Below are 17365 nucleotides of genomic sequence, written 5' to 3' on the forward strand. Positions count from 1 at the left end.
CTCCCAGGCTTCAGACTGTATGTCCCACATGAGCAGAAACTATATACTTCTCCTAATGTCTCCAACAGAGATATTCTCAGTAAATATCTATTTTAAAAAATAACTGAATGAATGCACTTTGTGGGCCCTTCCTAAATGCTGCTGACCAACTATCATTGACAGCTTTTATCTCTGTATTTACTTTCAGCTGCTTAGAATAAAGGCACTACTTCCATGTTCTCACTGGCAGAGAAAGTTAAATCCCTGGTAAATCATCATCCCTCAGGCTCAGCAGTTTGAGGGCCCTGGCTTCCGTCAGTTGGCATTTCATTGTCCTCTGTTGCTGCATTTAGGCTTAAGCTCCTGGCTTGGGGTGGAGGTGGGGGAGACCTCCCTTGGGAAGAGAAGGGGACTATAGCTAGACCTACCTTCCCAATGACATATCACTATACACTTTCATGTGCTCTGGCTCTGGCCCAACTGATATGGGTCCTTTTCTGTACCATGCCACCCTTGTACTAGGGTATATTCTCTTCCCATCTTCAGTGGTAAGAACCTTTTCTTTGAAAACACAGCATAGGTACAAACATCTCCATGTAGCCTCCTCTGATTTCCTGTACCATCAAAAATAAGGTCTCCTCCAAACTCTCTTATTACATCTGGTATGAATCAGATTTCTCATTATTAGATTAATAACAATATGAGCTGTTATTTACAGTGTTTTAAGGTTTGCAGAACAGCTGAAATATATGATCTCACGAACAATGAAGTAGGTCCTTTGGGGCTATACCTGCGATTTCATCAGCAATGAAGAAATGCCCTCTCCCAAAGTAGATCTGCAGCTGAGTCTGAGAGAGCTGCCTGGGGGCACTGAGATGATACCGTGACTACACAAGGATCACAGAGGTGAGATTTTAACCAGGCCATCCTGATCCTGAGGCCAGATCTTTTTGTAAACTTGTGTCATCAGGTCCAGCATGATGTCTGACATATCCTATGTATGTGAAAGGGTATGTGTGCATGTAGATATATAGAGTAAGTGTGCATAAACATATATACACACATTTACTTAATAAATGATTGTTGAATTGAGAGGAAAACAATAATTATAGTCCCTTTTCCATTTTGGGGACCTGCATGAGACATGCTTATACTGGTCATCGATATTAGCTAGATAACAGATTCACTGGGAAACTTCACTAGTAGCGTGGATCCCAGAGATCAGAGGGATTGGGGGGGGTGAGAACAGGAACAGAAGGGGGCATTTCTGATTGTGTCACTTGGACAAAAGCTCCCGGCCAGCCCCTCCCTTCCCTTAGAAGCTCAGCAGGCCTTTAAGGAACTCTGGTATTCAAACTATGCAGTCGTGCTGGGACAAGAGCCAAACACATAAAGTATCTTTGAAACAAGGGGAGGGGCTTGGTGATGGCGGGGACCATCTTTCATTGCTACAAAGGTCCCCATTTCTGTTTCTTAGTAGTGTACAGCAATGCTATAGCACAGCCTGTTGCCATCCTCATTTCAATCAGTGCCAGTCACTATTGATTGCCCATAGGAATCTTTTTCAAGCTGCTAGAGATAATTTTTATTCATGGGGCAGGGAGGAAGGAGATGCTGTCCATCCCATGCCCTCTCCACCAAATCACCGCCTGGAGTTTATTTTAGAATCTGGTTGGTGCCGGCTTCTCGGCTTCAGACAGGCAGCAACATTCTATGCAGTGGGGAATTTTTATTTATAGCCAGGAAAAGCTTGTTTGGGTTGAGGATTTTGTAACACTCTGAGCTGCCTGTCTGGAGACAGGCATACTTGTACATAGTGTTTTGGAAAGGTGATGTGAAATGTTATGTGTGTGATGTCTCTTGAAGAACACTGTTAGCACGGTTAACTTATCTTACAGTTACTATTTTATAACAGGAGAATCCTGGGGTCAGAGGGCCCTGAAACCAGCTATTTCACACTCTCACTTCTTTTAAAAAGTAAATTTTTTTCAATTTAACAAGCACTTATTTTTTTCTCCTGTCCACATTCCTACCCCCCCCATCCCTGAAGAAAAACAAAGCTTTTGTTACAAATATGCATAATCAAGCAAAATACATTGCCACCTTGGCCAAGCCCCAAGACCTAGGGATGTCTTACTCTGCCTCTTGAGTCCATTGCTTCTTTCACAGGAGGTGGATATCATGTACTGTATCAGTGCCCTAGAATTTTATAGGAACAAAAATTGCCAGAGGGGTTTCATGACTTATCCAAAGCCACACTGGTAGCTTGGAGATAGGATAGTATGACCTTATCTTGAAGACAGAGGACTAGAGGCCCAGAAAAGTTGGATGATTTGCCCCTAAGTCACTCATTTTCCTCCTCAGAGACTCCAAATTCACAGATGCTAGATGATTGTAATACATAAAGTCACCTGTCCACAAGACTAAGTTGGGGAGGGAAGAGAGAAGAAAGATGGTGTACCTATTTAGGAAAGGCAATCTTTGGGAGATCTCCTGACAGAATGCTAGCTTCCTGAGGACAGGGATATTTCACTTCTGTCTTTGTGTTCTTGGTACCCAGCACCCAACAGACATTTAATAAGTGCTTGTAGACTAATTGGTAGAGATAATTCATCCATTTAACACCCATGAAGGATCTTTGTGCTTTCCCTCACACTACATTTCATGGCTGGAACATTCTTTCCTATTCTGCCTGCTGAATTCCCACCCTTTGGGGCATGATCAATGGGTCTATAGATTTAGAGATGGAAGAAGCTTTTGGAAACTTTACAAATTAGGAAGTGGAGCCAGCACTGCTAAGGGAGCCTCCAAATTCCTTCCCCCCAGTTGTACCCTTCCTCCCCCAGCAAGGCCCATGTCTCTGACGCGCCTCCATAGGATCCTCTATAAGAGTCACTCGGGCTGCTCTCCTAGATGGCTGGTTCCACAAACCTAGCCCCCAGAGCCTCTCTAAACCTGCTATTTCACAGAACTCTGAGCACAGTGTTCTATGCACACCAGTCTCTTATCTGCTGAAAGCGTGCGAGGGGACAAGTCTGTAATGAAGCCCTATGTCTGCCTCCAGTACAGCAGGCCATTCATCCAACACAAGGCTCCAGTGAGAACCCAGCGGGCTCTGGGCCACTTGCCTGGATTTCTCTGCAAAGGAGGAGGGAGGAAGAGCTGGCCACAAGGAGTCTAAATTCACTGTTTCACTTGACTCGGCAGCTGACTTGCAAAAGGATGCCTTACAGGAAGGTACTATGCAGGGTGATGCTGGGGGTGTGAAAGAAAGGAGCAGATGAGGGCCGAGATATAGAGATGCATAGATGTAGAAAGGAAGGAGGATACAGCTAATTATGGCCTGTTTGTCAGATAGCTTTAATGGGCTGTGACCCAACAAAATACCCCATAAGTCATTAGGGCTCACAGCCCATTGCTGGGAGTCACAAGCGTGCCTAACATTACACCTGGGTTGCTCATTAAATATTCTGGATGAGAAGGAAAAGGAGAATAAACACGTTTAAAAGTGAGTCAGTCAGTATATACCATTCTAAAAAAAAAAAATAGGTCAGTCACAGCCCTTCTTAGGGATGTCGGGATGTCCCAAGGTCACCATTCATTCCCAAGTTTAGACAGGAAAGAAAGAAACATGCCAACAATTTACAAAATGAGAGTTTCTCTATTAGCTGTGGTAGGAATGGTGCCTTTGAGGTTGGTATTCTTTTGGCAAAGTGGTGGAGGAAGAAGAGAAGAGCCTTAAATGAAAAAGTTCAGGAACAGATATTCTGCTTCATTCTGCAAATTCCAAGAATACCAGGGAGATGGTCACAGAGGCTATCCTTCTGCAGCAATGAGAGACACGGCACCAGGACTTGGCATCAAACTACTTCCCAGTTACTCAGAGAGCCCAGTCTTTTGCAAGTGTTCCTATGCCAGGCTTAATAGAACTCTTTGATTCAGCTAATGACAGGGGAAAGTGATAATGTAAATGAATGGACTTATTGATGTGGTGGAGGGCTTGGGAAGGACAAGAGAAGGTCATCACTGCCCAGGGCAGGTCACCAACCTCACTAATTTCAGAAACCACTTAGCAAAACAGATGAGCTCTTACTTTGGGATTCCATGGGCAGCTGCTTCCTATAGTGGGAATTTTTCAATTCAATTTTTATTGACTCAACAGTGAAAACAGGATAATAAGACTGAATATACCAAAAGGAAACTTGGCTTTTCTAGTTAGATTTGGGCTTGCTATTTTGCAAGGAAAATATCAGTGGGAAAATACCCAACCAGCTACATTCTAGCACTGTTGTCAGTAATGATCTTTGGATCACATAACTCAACACTGGTACTAAGCCATTTTTGTTTTCAGAACAAGGCTTCTTTCAACTAGAGATACTCAATTCCTAAATAAATGTTGCTACTAATTTTATTTATTTTGGATAGAAGACTGGGTCTTTTAACAGCTGCAGAGTAGCATCACATAAAGCCCCCAGGGGGTGGGGGAAGGGAGAAAAAAAGTTGGCACAGTCTCTTAGGAGATGCCAGGCCAGTGTGCTTCTCCTGACTGATGGCTTTTATTCATAGCAAAGCAACCTCGGGCTCCTCTGGATAACATTCCCTGGAAATGAATTTGGGGAAATTTAAGGCAAATCCTCTCCTTCTTTGGTCTCAATTTAGTTTTTGCTTATAATAACAACAGCTCACAAGGGTTCACCTTGAATACTTAAAGGGTTACAAGCAGTTTATTCACAATAACTCTGTGAACTAATTAAACAAGAATATTTATTCTTCTGTGATTTCTACGAGTAAAGCAAACTCCTTTCACAGATGGGGAAGCAAAGGCTCAGGGAGTTTCTATGGTCACACAATGTCATCAGATCCCTGATTTGAATCCTGATCCCCTGACTCCAAGTCAGGACTCTTTCTTCCATTCCCTATGTATACACTTGCCTAGGACTTAATAGATGAGCCTTTTTTTTTTTTTTTTTTTGTATTCAGAGACAAACTCTGGAGCTCCATGGTTCACACAATTACAAAACACCAGGTGACAAACGCATTTTGTATACTGCCAAGAGAGGAGGGTTTTTAAGTTAATGTCATGGAAAATAATACATTTTCTCTCATAAAACAATCCCAGGACGGCAGCACTAGAGATAGACTACTCCTAGGCTGGCTGGCTGGCCCATATAGCCCTCTTTATAGTTTTTAAACATTTTTTTTCTTGATCTTGTAAATTATTTGGTGACTGACAAGATATTGGACTCTTGAAGGGCCAACACATCTTCATTGGGAAGAAATCCAGGGACAGTTTTTGCAGCATCATATCTCAACCCTAGTGTGTGTTCTGGTATAAAATTTATTTGTGTCATCTGAAAATTCTGCGAAAATATTCTGCTTGCAGTATTTTGAGTAATGAGATGGAGAACAATGAGATTTTTATAAGTTCCTCCTTACACAAGGCTTTCTTGCAACTTAAATCACAAGACTTTATATATATATATATATATATCATTCCCTCACCCACATTTTTCACCAATGGTTCCATGGCTAATTAAAGTTTTTCCAAGTATATCTAGCATGTTGTTAGAGACTCAGCACATTGCTTGTTAAGTATTGACCTTATTGACTGCTACAGATTTAGTAGATGGTAAGAACAGACTCAGGTTCAGTCCTAGAAATTTCATCACATTATTTTTAGAATGCTCTGATTTAAACAGCATGACTGGGGATCTAATTTATCCTCTAATTGGAACTCTATTTAGGGAACAGAGATATGCTATGATGTTTCAAAATACAAAGAAGAGAAATGTCACTGTCAAGAGCTCAACCCACAGATCTTTCTTTTCTCTGCCTCTCACCTTTAGAGAGGTAGCTCAGCACAGTGGCTAGAGCACTGCTCTTGGAATGAAGGAGCCTGAGCCTGTCTTTGACTCTTGTCCTAGGTGATAACTATGATTCTGAGCAAGTCACTTAACTTCTTAAGCTTCATCTGGAAAATGAAGAGAGAAAGCTAGGTTCAATGATGACCTCTAAGGCCCCTTCCTGCTTTAAAGTGATTCTTTTATGACTCTTACAGATCTCAGTATTCATTAGATTACTAAACTATATATGACTAATGCCATACCAGTCAGTAAGAAGGCTCTGCTTCTAGTTTTGATTCAGGTTCAGCCAATCAGTGTTGATTTCCCTATCTGTTTTTTTTTTTTAAATAAAAAAAGGGAATCAACATAATCTATCTTATAAAGTCATAGGGAAGATAAAATCCCTCCTTTTGATGCATGTAGGGCACTAGCTTCTCCCAAATGATGTAACTAGATATTAACCATAGACTCTGTATTAGAAGGTAAGAGGTGAAAATTGAGGCCTGCTCTCTTCTTGCCTTATGGCAAGTGGATTCTGGTCTTAATGGAGGCCCAAAACATTTTGTAACTACCCAACTCAATAAAGGGCTGGAAGTGGGACGGACCACTGGGGCAGCTTTCATATTAAGACCAGAAGCCATTTTCATAAATAATTTCATATTCATATTCAATTAAAATAGCAAATAATTATTAACATTAATATAAAATTACTTTATTAAATAAATATTTCTAAGAGCTCATATTATCCTTCTTCTCTGGGATTAGATGCTTGAAAGAACATTGGGCCAAAAGTAAGGAGGCCTAGGTTTTAGTTCTGATTCAACCACTAACTTTCTATATGACTTTAGTCAAATCAGTTCCCTTCCTCCAGCTTCTGTTTTCTTTTTTAAACTGTGCAAAGGGGGTGGGGCAAAGGATGAGATTATATCTAAGGTCCCCTACTATCTCTGGAATTCTTGGTTTCTAAGTAGATCTGAATTCACCTTGGCTTGGAGGATCAACAAGGTAGACTCAAATCACTGGATTAGAAAGTATGAATGTTGTCAAAATTTCAGCTTTCAAAAGTGTGTTTGGGGGGGATAGTGACAGTCAAACCATCACCCAGTTTTTGGTTTCAGGAAGAACAAAAAGTAAGGGTAGGGCAGGACCGGAAAAGCAAAACAATGCAGCAAGAGCCAAGTAGACAGCGATTACCCACAGAACTTTAAACAAAAACTCATCAGGCAAAAGCCCTTTGGGGGTCAGTTCTGGAGGAAGCAGGCCTCTGTCCACAGTACAAAAGCACCAGAGGACCTGGTCACCACTAAGGCTGTCTTGGCTGTGGGCAGAATGGGGACTAATGGGACGGCAGGGAACCAAGAAGTGCAGCCTGAAAAAGGGTAAAGCTGTAGGCTTCCTGCCTTAAAGTTAAGTCAAGTTGTCAGATGCAGTACTCTGGGGAAGGTTCTATGGGTTACAAAGAGGTTTTAGGGGAAGACCTTGCCTTTCAAGTGTTTCCTCAACCTGGGAGATAGGACACAGGTATAAATAGATAACTGACAGCACAAGACAGAGAATCCAACTGCTAAAGGAAGGGCAGAAAAAATGTACATTACAGGGTTTCACAAGAGAGACTAGTTACTAAGAGCTGGAAGTCTGGGAAAGCTTTGTGGAAGATGGTCTTATACTGGGCCTTGAAAAATGCTAGTTAATTGATTAATCAAAGAGTTGGAAGTGAGAAATGGAGAGGAAGAAAACCTCAGATTCTAATACTTCCTAGTTTTGTGACCATGGGTAAGGCACTTAATCTCTTGAGTCTTGGTTTCCTCAGCTATGAAACAGGGACACCAATGCTTGTACTAATCACCTTACCAGGTTGCTGCATTAGGTCACTTAGTCAATCAGAAAATAAGCATTTACTAAGCACTTCACTATGCTAAGCTCTGTGGGTGCAAAGAAAGGTCCTTGAGGAGCTTCTGTTCTAATGGGAGAAACATGTAAAAAATCAGGTACATATAAGATGGAAGGAAATCTCATTATTTAAGCATAAGTTGTTATCATGAGCATGTCATATTCAGGGAACAATAAGTAATAATAGCAGCTAGCATTTATATAGCAATTTACAATTTGCAAAGCACTTCATAAATAATACCTCATTTTTATCATCACAACAGCCCTGGAAACTGAGACAGACAGATGTTAAGACCCAATTAGTGTCCCAGTCAGCTCTTCCTGACTCCAGGTCTAGCACTCTATCAACTGAGCTACCTAGTAAATAAAAGAATTCTGGAGCAGGAAGAGAGCAGAAGGATGTCTCTTAAAAGACATCGTGGTCTGATCCTCTTAATTTTCAGATACAGAACAGAAGTTCAGGGAAGTGAGGGCTCTTGTTCAAGGCCACATGGCTAGCTAGTAATGAAACTGAGATTAGGAACCAGATCTCATGATAACTAGTCTAATCTAGTGTGTCTTCCAGAAAACTATGTCTGGCCAGGGCTCGGGTTTTCTGTAGAGAAGTGGTATGATAAAAATTGGTAAATGCACATTAGATAGTGAAGGTCTTTGAGTACCAATCCACAGAGCATGGCTGTGGTAGCAGAAGACTTTTTAAAATAGGCTACAAATATATCCAAGAACGCTGAGTATCTGAGCCACTACGGGGATACACGAGCTCTCTAGCTGCTTGAAGACAGGAAGCCTTACCTCCAGCCCATCTGAGGGTCCCCAAACACAATGCTCACATAAAAAAATCCTTGCCCACCAGCAAGATATTTTGCTGAAACTCCATCTGTTCTGTACTGGCTGGTCAAGAGCTGAGGCAGCATCCTTCTTCTTATCAGATTTCTAAAGCCAAATCCCAGAGAAGAACATTGAGGGGGCAAACAGCCGCACTGCTCAGCAGAAAGCATGAAAGTAGGAAAGATTTCTGATGCCGGTTTTCTCTTCTCTTTTCCATTAAGTCAACAAGTTCTTTTCAGGGAAAAATTGAATTCCTTAGACAGATTTCAAGAAAAGATTTCTACCAGGAAGAATCTGTTTCTCTTTAGAGAGCATCTGACAAATCCTCAACTTAACCAGGATCAAAAGCGCCAACAACTGTGATTGAGAAGGATGTGGAGGGAGAGGAGGGGCCTCTATGCTTGCAGCACCTGCCACATGCTGGCTAAAGAGCCTGGGTTTGAGTCCTGCCTAAGAGCCCTGAGCTGGTCACAAGTGCACAGAGAGGGGCCCTGAGCAAGCGACTTCATTGCTACATCACTGCCTACCTGTGGGGGGCAGGGCAGGGACTGGACAAAGGCCATGGGCAATCTCAATTACTGTTATCTTCATCATTGTTTCGCCACCACCAGTCCTCTTTCCACAGGGACTCGGAGCTGAGACAGACTCTTGGAGGTGAAATATAGTAAAGAGTTTTAGAGCCAGCTTAGTCGCATCCCCAGGGCTGGGAAGAGGAATATTAAGTAAGTATAGAGTTGAAACCACTTCCCAAAAGTCAGCCCTTCATGGCAGCTAGAATCCATGTCTCCTGCCAAGCTAGCTGTTGGGGCTGGGCCAGCAGCCGTCCTAGCCTCGTTTGCCCACTTCCCTCTTCCTTTTTGGGTCCAGTTCCTCAAATCTGTCTGTAGGGAGGACTTCCTGGTATGGAAATTCCCACTGAGCTGAGGACCAGTTACAGACACTGATAAGTCATGCAATCTTTCCATGGTTACAAGCAGGTGTCGGAAACCCGAAGTCAGGCCTTCCCACCATGGCGAGGGGCCCTCTAGTTCTATGCGGCTTCTCTCGGCCCACGTAACATGACCAACATTTACAGAGCACTTGCTGTAGCAGTTGGAGCTTCTCAACAACGCGGTGTCATTACACCCATGTTCCTGATGAGGAAGCTGAGCTTTGGAAAGGTTACAGGGTTTGCCTGTGGCCGTGGTGCTAGCGCCCCAATGAGACCTGACATTGGGCATCTGTTCCAAACTTAGTGCCCTCTTCCCTCTTCTTTCCTGTGTCCTTGTGGGGAAAAACAAGTGGGGGGAAGGGTATGGAGCCCAAAGAGGCAAGAGCATGAGCCTTGAAGGAGATAGGATGCTGAATGGAAGCCAGCACCTTCTCTCGTGCCAAGGGCTTTACAGGGTCTTGTCCTGGCTTGGGCTGGGGGCCGCATTCCACCCCAGAGGCCCCCCTGCAAGCTCCTATCCTTCTATTCTTCTGGACCATCTCAGTGACCCACCCGCTATACAGCCAGGCTCCAATAGAGGCTTCTGGCAGCTTGCCTTCATTTCTCTAAGAGGACCCTGATGCTGGGAGGCAGTGCTGGGAGGGAGGCCGGGCCAGGGCCCTTAGGCCAGTCTCCTTCCTTCCTTCTCCTTCCGAGCTTCTTCTTGTGTTGCCTTCCTGCTGAGTCTGAGGACGGGGCGGGGGTGGGAGTGGGGGGGCAGGAGCAGAGCTTCAACTAGAAGTTACATCTTCTGGCTCTAAATCTGGCGATCTCGGTGCTACGTTGTCTTCTAAAACTCAAAAAGATGGTCTCCTCACACACTTCCCTTCCTTGATTTAGGACACAACATAAACAGGGAAAAAATATCTTTCTCACGATTATATTGACAAGGGAGGATGGAGTGCTACACAGAAGTTACAATCTACATTAAGGCGAGCCTTCTGGTATGAACATATGTGCTCGGGCACCAATACTGAGGCCCGACATCTCTGAGTTATCCTATTTTTACTTAGGGTGGTGTACCAGCTGCTTTATGGAGGGGAGGGAGGGGGGGAAGGAGGGAGGGAGGGAAGGAGGGAGGGAGGGAGGGAGGGAGGGAGGGAGGGAGGGAGGGAGAGAGAGAGAGAGAGAGAGAGAGAGAGAGAGAGAGAGAGAGAGAGAGAGAGAGAGAGAGAGTGTGTGTGTGTGTGTGTGTGTGTGTGTGTGTGTTCTTCCCCTCCAAAGCTCTCAAGGTAAAATGACTTGGATTTTCTCACCACAAAGATTTTTCAAAAAACCTGTCCTTCAGAGGATCTCAAATCAGCTTCTTAAAATCTAGGTCTGTAGACAAATGCTCTTTTTCCAAATGTCATTCTAGAAGTCAGAATAGTAAAAAAAAAAAATATTCTCCAATCTCACAGCCACTATATCTAATAGTAAACATCATGGGTCTCAGTGTTATGGAGGGGGGTTTGTGCATATGTGTGAATGTCTAAGTGTATGTGAACATATATTTGTGTTGGAGGAAGGAGGGGGAAAGGAAGATTTTTCTAGCTTTTTTCATCTCATATTTTCAGGGCACAAATAAGCCTGACAATTATAAAAAGGTTTTTTTTTTTTTTTCTTTTTAAATTAAATCATTAGCAAAGTGCACAGGGATTCAATCCAAATTCTCTTACAATAAGTCAGAAAAGCCAGAACTTAACACACACACACACACACACACACACACACACACACACACACACACACACACACACACGTCAAGAAAAAGGATATGGGAAAGAGAAGCCACACTAGGAATTTAGATGTCCAACTAGGAAAGGAAATGGGGAATAGCTGTAGAGGGGTCAGTATTAAGGGGAGGGGAGAGAGGGGAAGGACACACAGCCTGTGCAATGTGAGCCAAACTAGGCGGGCTGAGCTGAGAATACAGCCCACAGGGAAGCTGGGGTCAGGGCCAGGAAAGCAGGCCAGGAGAGGAGCCCAGGAGCACTCTGAAGGACTTGGACAATAATACAGTTAGAAAAATGGACAGAAAGTGGAGTGTGAAAAAAACATTTCATTCAAAGTGAATGAAAGATATATATATATATATATATATATAGAAAGTCACTTTTTGTTATTCATGTCAGGACCTTTTAAAAAATTTAAATAACTGTCTACATAGGGTTAGAACTGGACGGGCTCTTTTACATCATCTAATCTAACTGAACTCATTGTATAGGGAAGATACCAAGGCTCAGAGAGACTGAGTGACTTCCCCTAAATCATGCAGACATGACATAAGTGAGACTTGAATGCAGATCTACTGACTTCAAACCTGGTATCCTGCCCACTGCACTATGATACCATTCCAGTCATATTCAGGACAATCCCTGCTGGGCTGATCAACAACACAGCTTCCCTCCAAAAGTACCTTCTAAAAACCTAGTACTAATAAAGATAAAGCTCTACCCAAGAGAGAAAATCATATGTGCCTACCATGGAGAAGAGACTGTTATCATAATCCTATAATAACAATGAGTAAACATTCATTTAGCACTTTGAGGTTTGTAAAGTGCTTTACATATTTTTTTTTTTTATTTTTAGACTCACGATTTGGGAGGTTGGTGCTATAATAATTATGCCTATTTTCAAAATGAGGAAACAGGAAGAAAGGGACTTGGTAGATTTTGAATCTGAATCCAGCTCTTACTGACTTTACCTCCAGTACTCTGTCCAGCTGCCAAGCATTCAACAAGACTGCAATGCCTTCAAAGGCTCCCTAGGGATAAAAGAGGCTACCTCTCCCCAGGTTATTTTTACCTTCCGAATCCAATTCTTCCTTTGCAACAACAACAACAACAAAATTCGGTTCTGCACATATATATTGTACCTAGGATATACTATACCATATTTAATATGTATGGGAATGCCTGCCATCTAGGGGAGGGGGTGGAGGGAAGGAGGGGAAAATTCAGAACAGAAGGGAGTACAAGGGATAATGTTGTAAAAAATGTTATAATTATAAAATTAATTAAAAAAAAAAAAGAGGCTACCTCTAGGGATTTCAGACGCTCTTCTCCTTCTACCTGAGCATAGCACCTGGTTTTGGGAATAGGGCTGCACCACACAGCCTTTATCCAGAGCTTCAGGATGCTTCTTGAAGTGGGTACAGTGTGGTGTCACTAAGCAAGGCAGATCTCAGGGGCAGAGAGAGATCTGTGCTCTGTCACTGATTTGCCTGACTCATCTGATCTCTGCATTGCCTTAATTGCTCAGTAAGGATTAAAGAAGGATTTTGCTTTTTTGCACAATGCAAATTAATAGTCTCATGTTAACTAACAGAGAAACTTGACCATCACCTGATCTCTACCAGCTGCTAGCACAATGCAACACAGAGCTGAGCAGAGAAATTAATTTAATAATTAGCACCAATTGCTTTCTTTCTGGGTAGATGTATGGGAATGATATTTAAACCCCAAATCTCAGTCTTTAAAACTAATTAGTAAGTGTCTACAACTTAATCTTAAAGTAGATCCTACAAATTCCCTTAGGTGGGCTTTTATTTGACAATACATTTTTTGTGGAAATGGGGCTAGGGTATACCTGGGATACTTTCAATGTCTTTAAAGTGCTGTATTTCCCCAGCTCCCTGTGCTGTGATGAGCCTGAGGTCTAACAAACCTGTAATATAAGAGTGGTCTGTCTAGGGTTAAAGGGTGTTTCCTGGTAGCATTCCAAATACTGCTAGCTGGCTTTGTCTCATCTCTCAGATACTAAGGTCAGAAAGATGATTAGCACAAGGGTACTATGCTAGAACAAACCACCTTTCTGATTTCAGTGTGTCAGTTATCAAATATTCTAAGCATTTAACACATTACAAGATGCATTGGGCCTCAGCTGAAGCACTTTCTTTTGACCAAGCCCCTGGGATCTTAAGAGAGTCTTCTGTAAGGCTAACTTCCAACTTTTCTTGTACTTTCTTGTATACATGGTGTCTCTCTCATTAGAATGGAAACTCCATGAGGGTAGGGGCTGTGGCCTTTCTTTGTATCCCCAGTGTCTAGTACAGGGTAAGCATTTAATAAATGTTTATGAACTAACTGGAACATTATCTTTCAAATATGAAATGTCTCAGAACTACTTCAGTGCTCCATAGACTATGATGTGCTTAAATACACTAAGTAATTCTTTTCTGTCAACTCCCTCCCCTGAAATTTATTTCTAAAAAAAAATCCCACCCACTTGTGATCACACCCCTAAACTGCTGCAAGGGTTACTAGCACTAATAAATAGAGTAAATGATATGTGTCTACCAGGACAATTCTGACTTCATTCTGTGCATGGAAAAAGAGCATAGTCAATGGTCAGGAGCACCAGATTTCAGGTAAGGAAGGCTGTGGCAGGAGGGCTGCTGGGGGATAGTGGCCTAAATAAGAGAGCGTTGGGGAGGGACACTGGCCTTCTACTACATGGGGGCATCACTTTCTGGGTTGCATGGATTCTAAGGCAGGATCTAAAGTCAAGTGTTTTTGACTCCTGGTCCAACACTCTCTGCCTCTGCCTTTTCTGTATAAAGCATTATATAAATGACTCCCTGTTCTTTTTTTTTTTTTTTTTTTTTTTTAAGGATGATGAGAATTTTTGTGTGACTTACCAAAAAATGTAATTTTCTTGAGGTCAGTGACTTATATTTTGAGCTTTTTTATTCTCTGTGCTGGTTACACTTTGTGGGCACACATTTAGTGCTTAAATCCTTGATGAATTAACTGAATTGAATTCCCTAGAGGTCATAGTGATCACAAAGAAAATGAGACAGCAGTTTAGACCTAAAGGTCAGGGATTTGCTCGAGGTCATAAAGCAAGTAGCAGCAAAACCCAGATAAAAAAGTCAGAGGTCCTAATGATTATTTTAAGATATTAAATCAGGAGTTAACTTTTTGTGTCCTGGAATCCTTTGGCAGTCTGATGATATTTATGGATTCCTTCCCAAAATAATACATAAAATAAAATACATGGGAATATAAAGGAAACCAGGTTATCAAAGGAAATAAGGTTATGAAAAGTATTAAAAAACACAACCAAGTTCACAGATCTCCTCCAAGTTAAGAACCCTCCTACTAAAGAAAGAAGATAGTATCTTTTACTTGTGTTTTTCAGGCAGGTAGCAGGATGGTTTCAGATTCTCTTGTATGAGAGTATAATGGCAGAATGCGTCATAAATGTAGAGTTTTCTCATATATCCCTTTTTATTTTTGCAACAGTTCTGTAAAGCAGGTAGGGATTATCTCTATCTAAAAACAGACAACTAACTACTTAGGTGTATAGTGGTGGACAGTATAGGACCAGACTCCAGAAAAATATGTTGAAAATCTGCTTCTGACACTAAATAGCTTCGTGATCATTTCAGTTCTTTGAGCTTTACCTTCCTTATTTGTAAGAGGGAGTACATACCTCAGCAAAATGCATGTTGCATTACAAATAAGATCAAGCATATAATAATGCTCTATAAAATTTAAAGTGCCATATAAATATTAATCACTACTTGTAGTTCACAAAATAGATTCATTTTTGTCTTTTGATCTGCCCAATAATTCTATGAGATCAATAGTATAGATATCATTCTTCCCATTTTACAGATGAGAAAACTTAGGGAGATGAATGACAGGACTAGAATATAGACTATCTGATCATGATGGGGGTTGAGATCTCTTTAAGATTCCTTTCTGATTCCCCAAACCCCATGGCTGACCTTTGATTTACAAATCCTGATCACCGGGCTTTCTCCATCCCCCACTGGATCTGAACTAACTTGAGTTTTTCCCAACCCCTACAGTTTAAACCCACTGAATTCTATTCAAAGCTGACCCTGGCTGAAAGCCCGCCAGGAGCTTGGGACTTCACCCACAAGCCCTCTTTTAGGTATAAAAGAGCCAAGCTGGAGCTCTCTCTTTGCAGGATCCTTCCTGCCTGCCCAGCGACCACCTTTGGCCCTGGTGTCTTTCTACCTTCAACTTTACTTCCAAATCCCTACAATAAACCTTTTTATCAATCTAGGTTTTCGGGCCTGTAAATTCATTTACAGGGGACACTGCACCATCAAGGGACTATCTTTGCGTCGACCAAAACGGGGTTCCCCCTTTCCTATCTCTCATCAATCACAGATTAAACTAGAAGGGACTGTAGACTACACTTAGTCCAAACCTTTTATTTTATGGAAGAGGGACCAGAAGTCAAGAGAAGCTCCATGACACAGGTGAGAGGTGACAAAGCATTGGATCTGAGGGTTGAAAAAGACTTCAATGGCCATACAACTCAGCTCACCCAAGGAATCACCATTGTAACATATCTGACATGTGGTCTGCTGGAAAAGGGACTCGCCACCTCAAGCACCTACTGGACTCGGACCCAGTGTTTGGACTTCAAATCTAGCACTCATTGGCTCTATGAAACATGCCAATTTCTGTTAATTTATGCCAGACACTGAGGCATATTTAGGGAACCTTGTTCCCCCTTCCCCTAACTATTAAGCTGCTCCACAGTCAGCTAACGTCCTTTGCTGATTCAAGATAGAAAAAAACACTGAACCATTGAGGAATGGGATGGACAGCATCACCACTGAGACCTTTCAGCTAGGGAGTGTTCAGGGCCCCAGTGCCTGCAGGTGACTAGCCAACCTGCAGTACCCTGCCAGAGCATTTTAAAGTCAAATTCTCCCCACCTGCCTGAGAAACCTTCAAGTGCAGCCTGGGCCGTGGAGAGACGATCCTTCCTGTCCCCTCCTAGACTACCTGCTGGAAGGCAGAGCTGGGGTTTTCTGATCAGCTATATGGCTGCCAGCATGGATCCCCCAGGGAGGCAAACAGAGTCTGGAGGACAGGCAGAGGCACTGACACAGATACAACATGCAGGAGATAAAGAAATCGGAGGAGCAGACTCACCGAGTGCACAGGGAAGGAGCTGTGCCGGCTGAGAAAGGAGTTAGAGATGGACATACCGAGGCCCTGAGCAGTGCTGGCATCCTCGGGTGTGAAGGGCACTTTAGTTGGCTGGACACAGTAGGAGATAGAAGAGAAGGAAGAGGCAGCATAGGAGGCCTGCTGGATGGAAACAAGAGGACACAAAGGGAGGAAGGAGAAAAAAAAAGCAACAACAACAGAGTGTGAATAAAGGGAAAGTGGACAGGCCAACAACACTAAACTAAGAGTCCCTTTAGAGATGCTCAGCGCTTGCTGCAGATCAACAGTCTCAGACGCTGGCGCTGAATTCTGGAAACAGATTTTCATAGTACAACGTAAAAGGCCCATTGATACCCTGGAATCTCTCCTCCATGGGGTCCTGCATCAAAGAGCTTTGCCCCAACCTCCCCATCCCCCTTTGCATCGAGGAGGGCTTCAGGTGAACCTTTGGGTCCCTGTCTAGGGTATCTAGAAGTCTGTGGAAACAGGGTGTTTGCAATGTCTGAATCTAAGAATTCCCCTTCTGCCTTAGGAGAAAATAAGCACTTCGATTCTAAATGAGATCTCACAGAGCAACAGGAATTTTACAGTCTTCTGTGCAAACTCATGTTTCGTGGTTCTATGGGGCCTTTATGGGGCAAGTTATCTGTGTGTGAGCTCCTCCACTCCTACCTCCTAACTCTTTTTTCAAAGCAGTTTTATATCATTATTATTAGTTACTGTCTGGGGTCAGGGTGAGCAGGGATTATTTCCATTTTGCAGGTGGGGAACTGCATGCTTAGAGAAGGAAGTTAGCTTGCATGAAGTTACTCAGGTAGTGAGGGACAGAGCCAGAAGAAGAATCCAAGCCATTTGACATTCACTCGAGTTCTTCTCCCTAGACTTGGCCCAAAAATCCCTGTTTGGACTGATGGTAGATCTACATGCACATT

General features: G+C 42.7%; 1 protein-coding gene across 1 annotated transcript in view; it reads right to left on the reverse strand.

The window, feature by feature from the left end:
* RAPGEF1 (Rap guanine nucleotide exchange factor 1) overlaps window positions 1–17365 on the reverse strand; it is a 158505-nt gene that overhangs the window by 34632 nt on the left and 106508 nt on the right. Inside the window, exon 12 of the mRNA XM_074293935.1 lies at window positions 16416–16574. Coding sequence (XP_074150036.1) covers window positions 16416–16574 — 159 coding nt within the window. The remainder of the gene's footprint in view (window positions 1–16415; window positions 16575–17365) is intronic.

Source organism: Sminthopsis crassicaudata, chromosome 2 (assembly GCF_048593235.1).
Source record: "Sminthopsis crassicaudata isolate SCR6 chromosome 2, ASM4859323v1, whole genome shotgun sequence".
NCBI classification, from domain to species: Eukaryota; Metazoa; Chordata; class Mammalia; order Dasyuromorphia; family Dasyuridae; genus Sminthopsis; species Sminthopsis crassicaudata.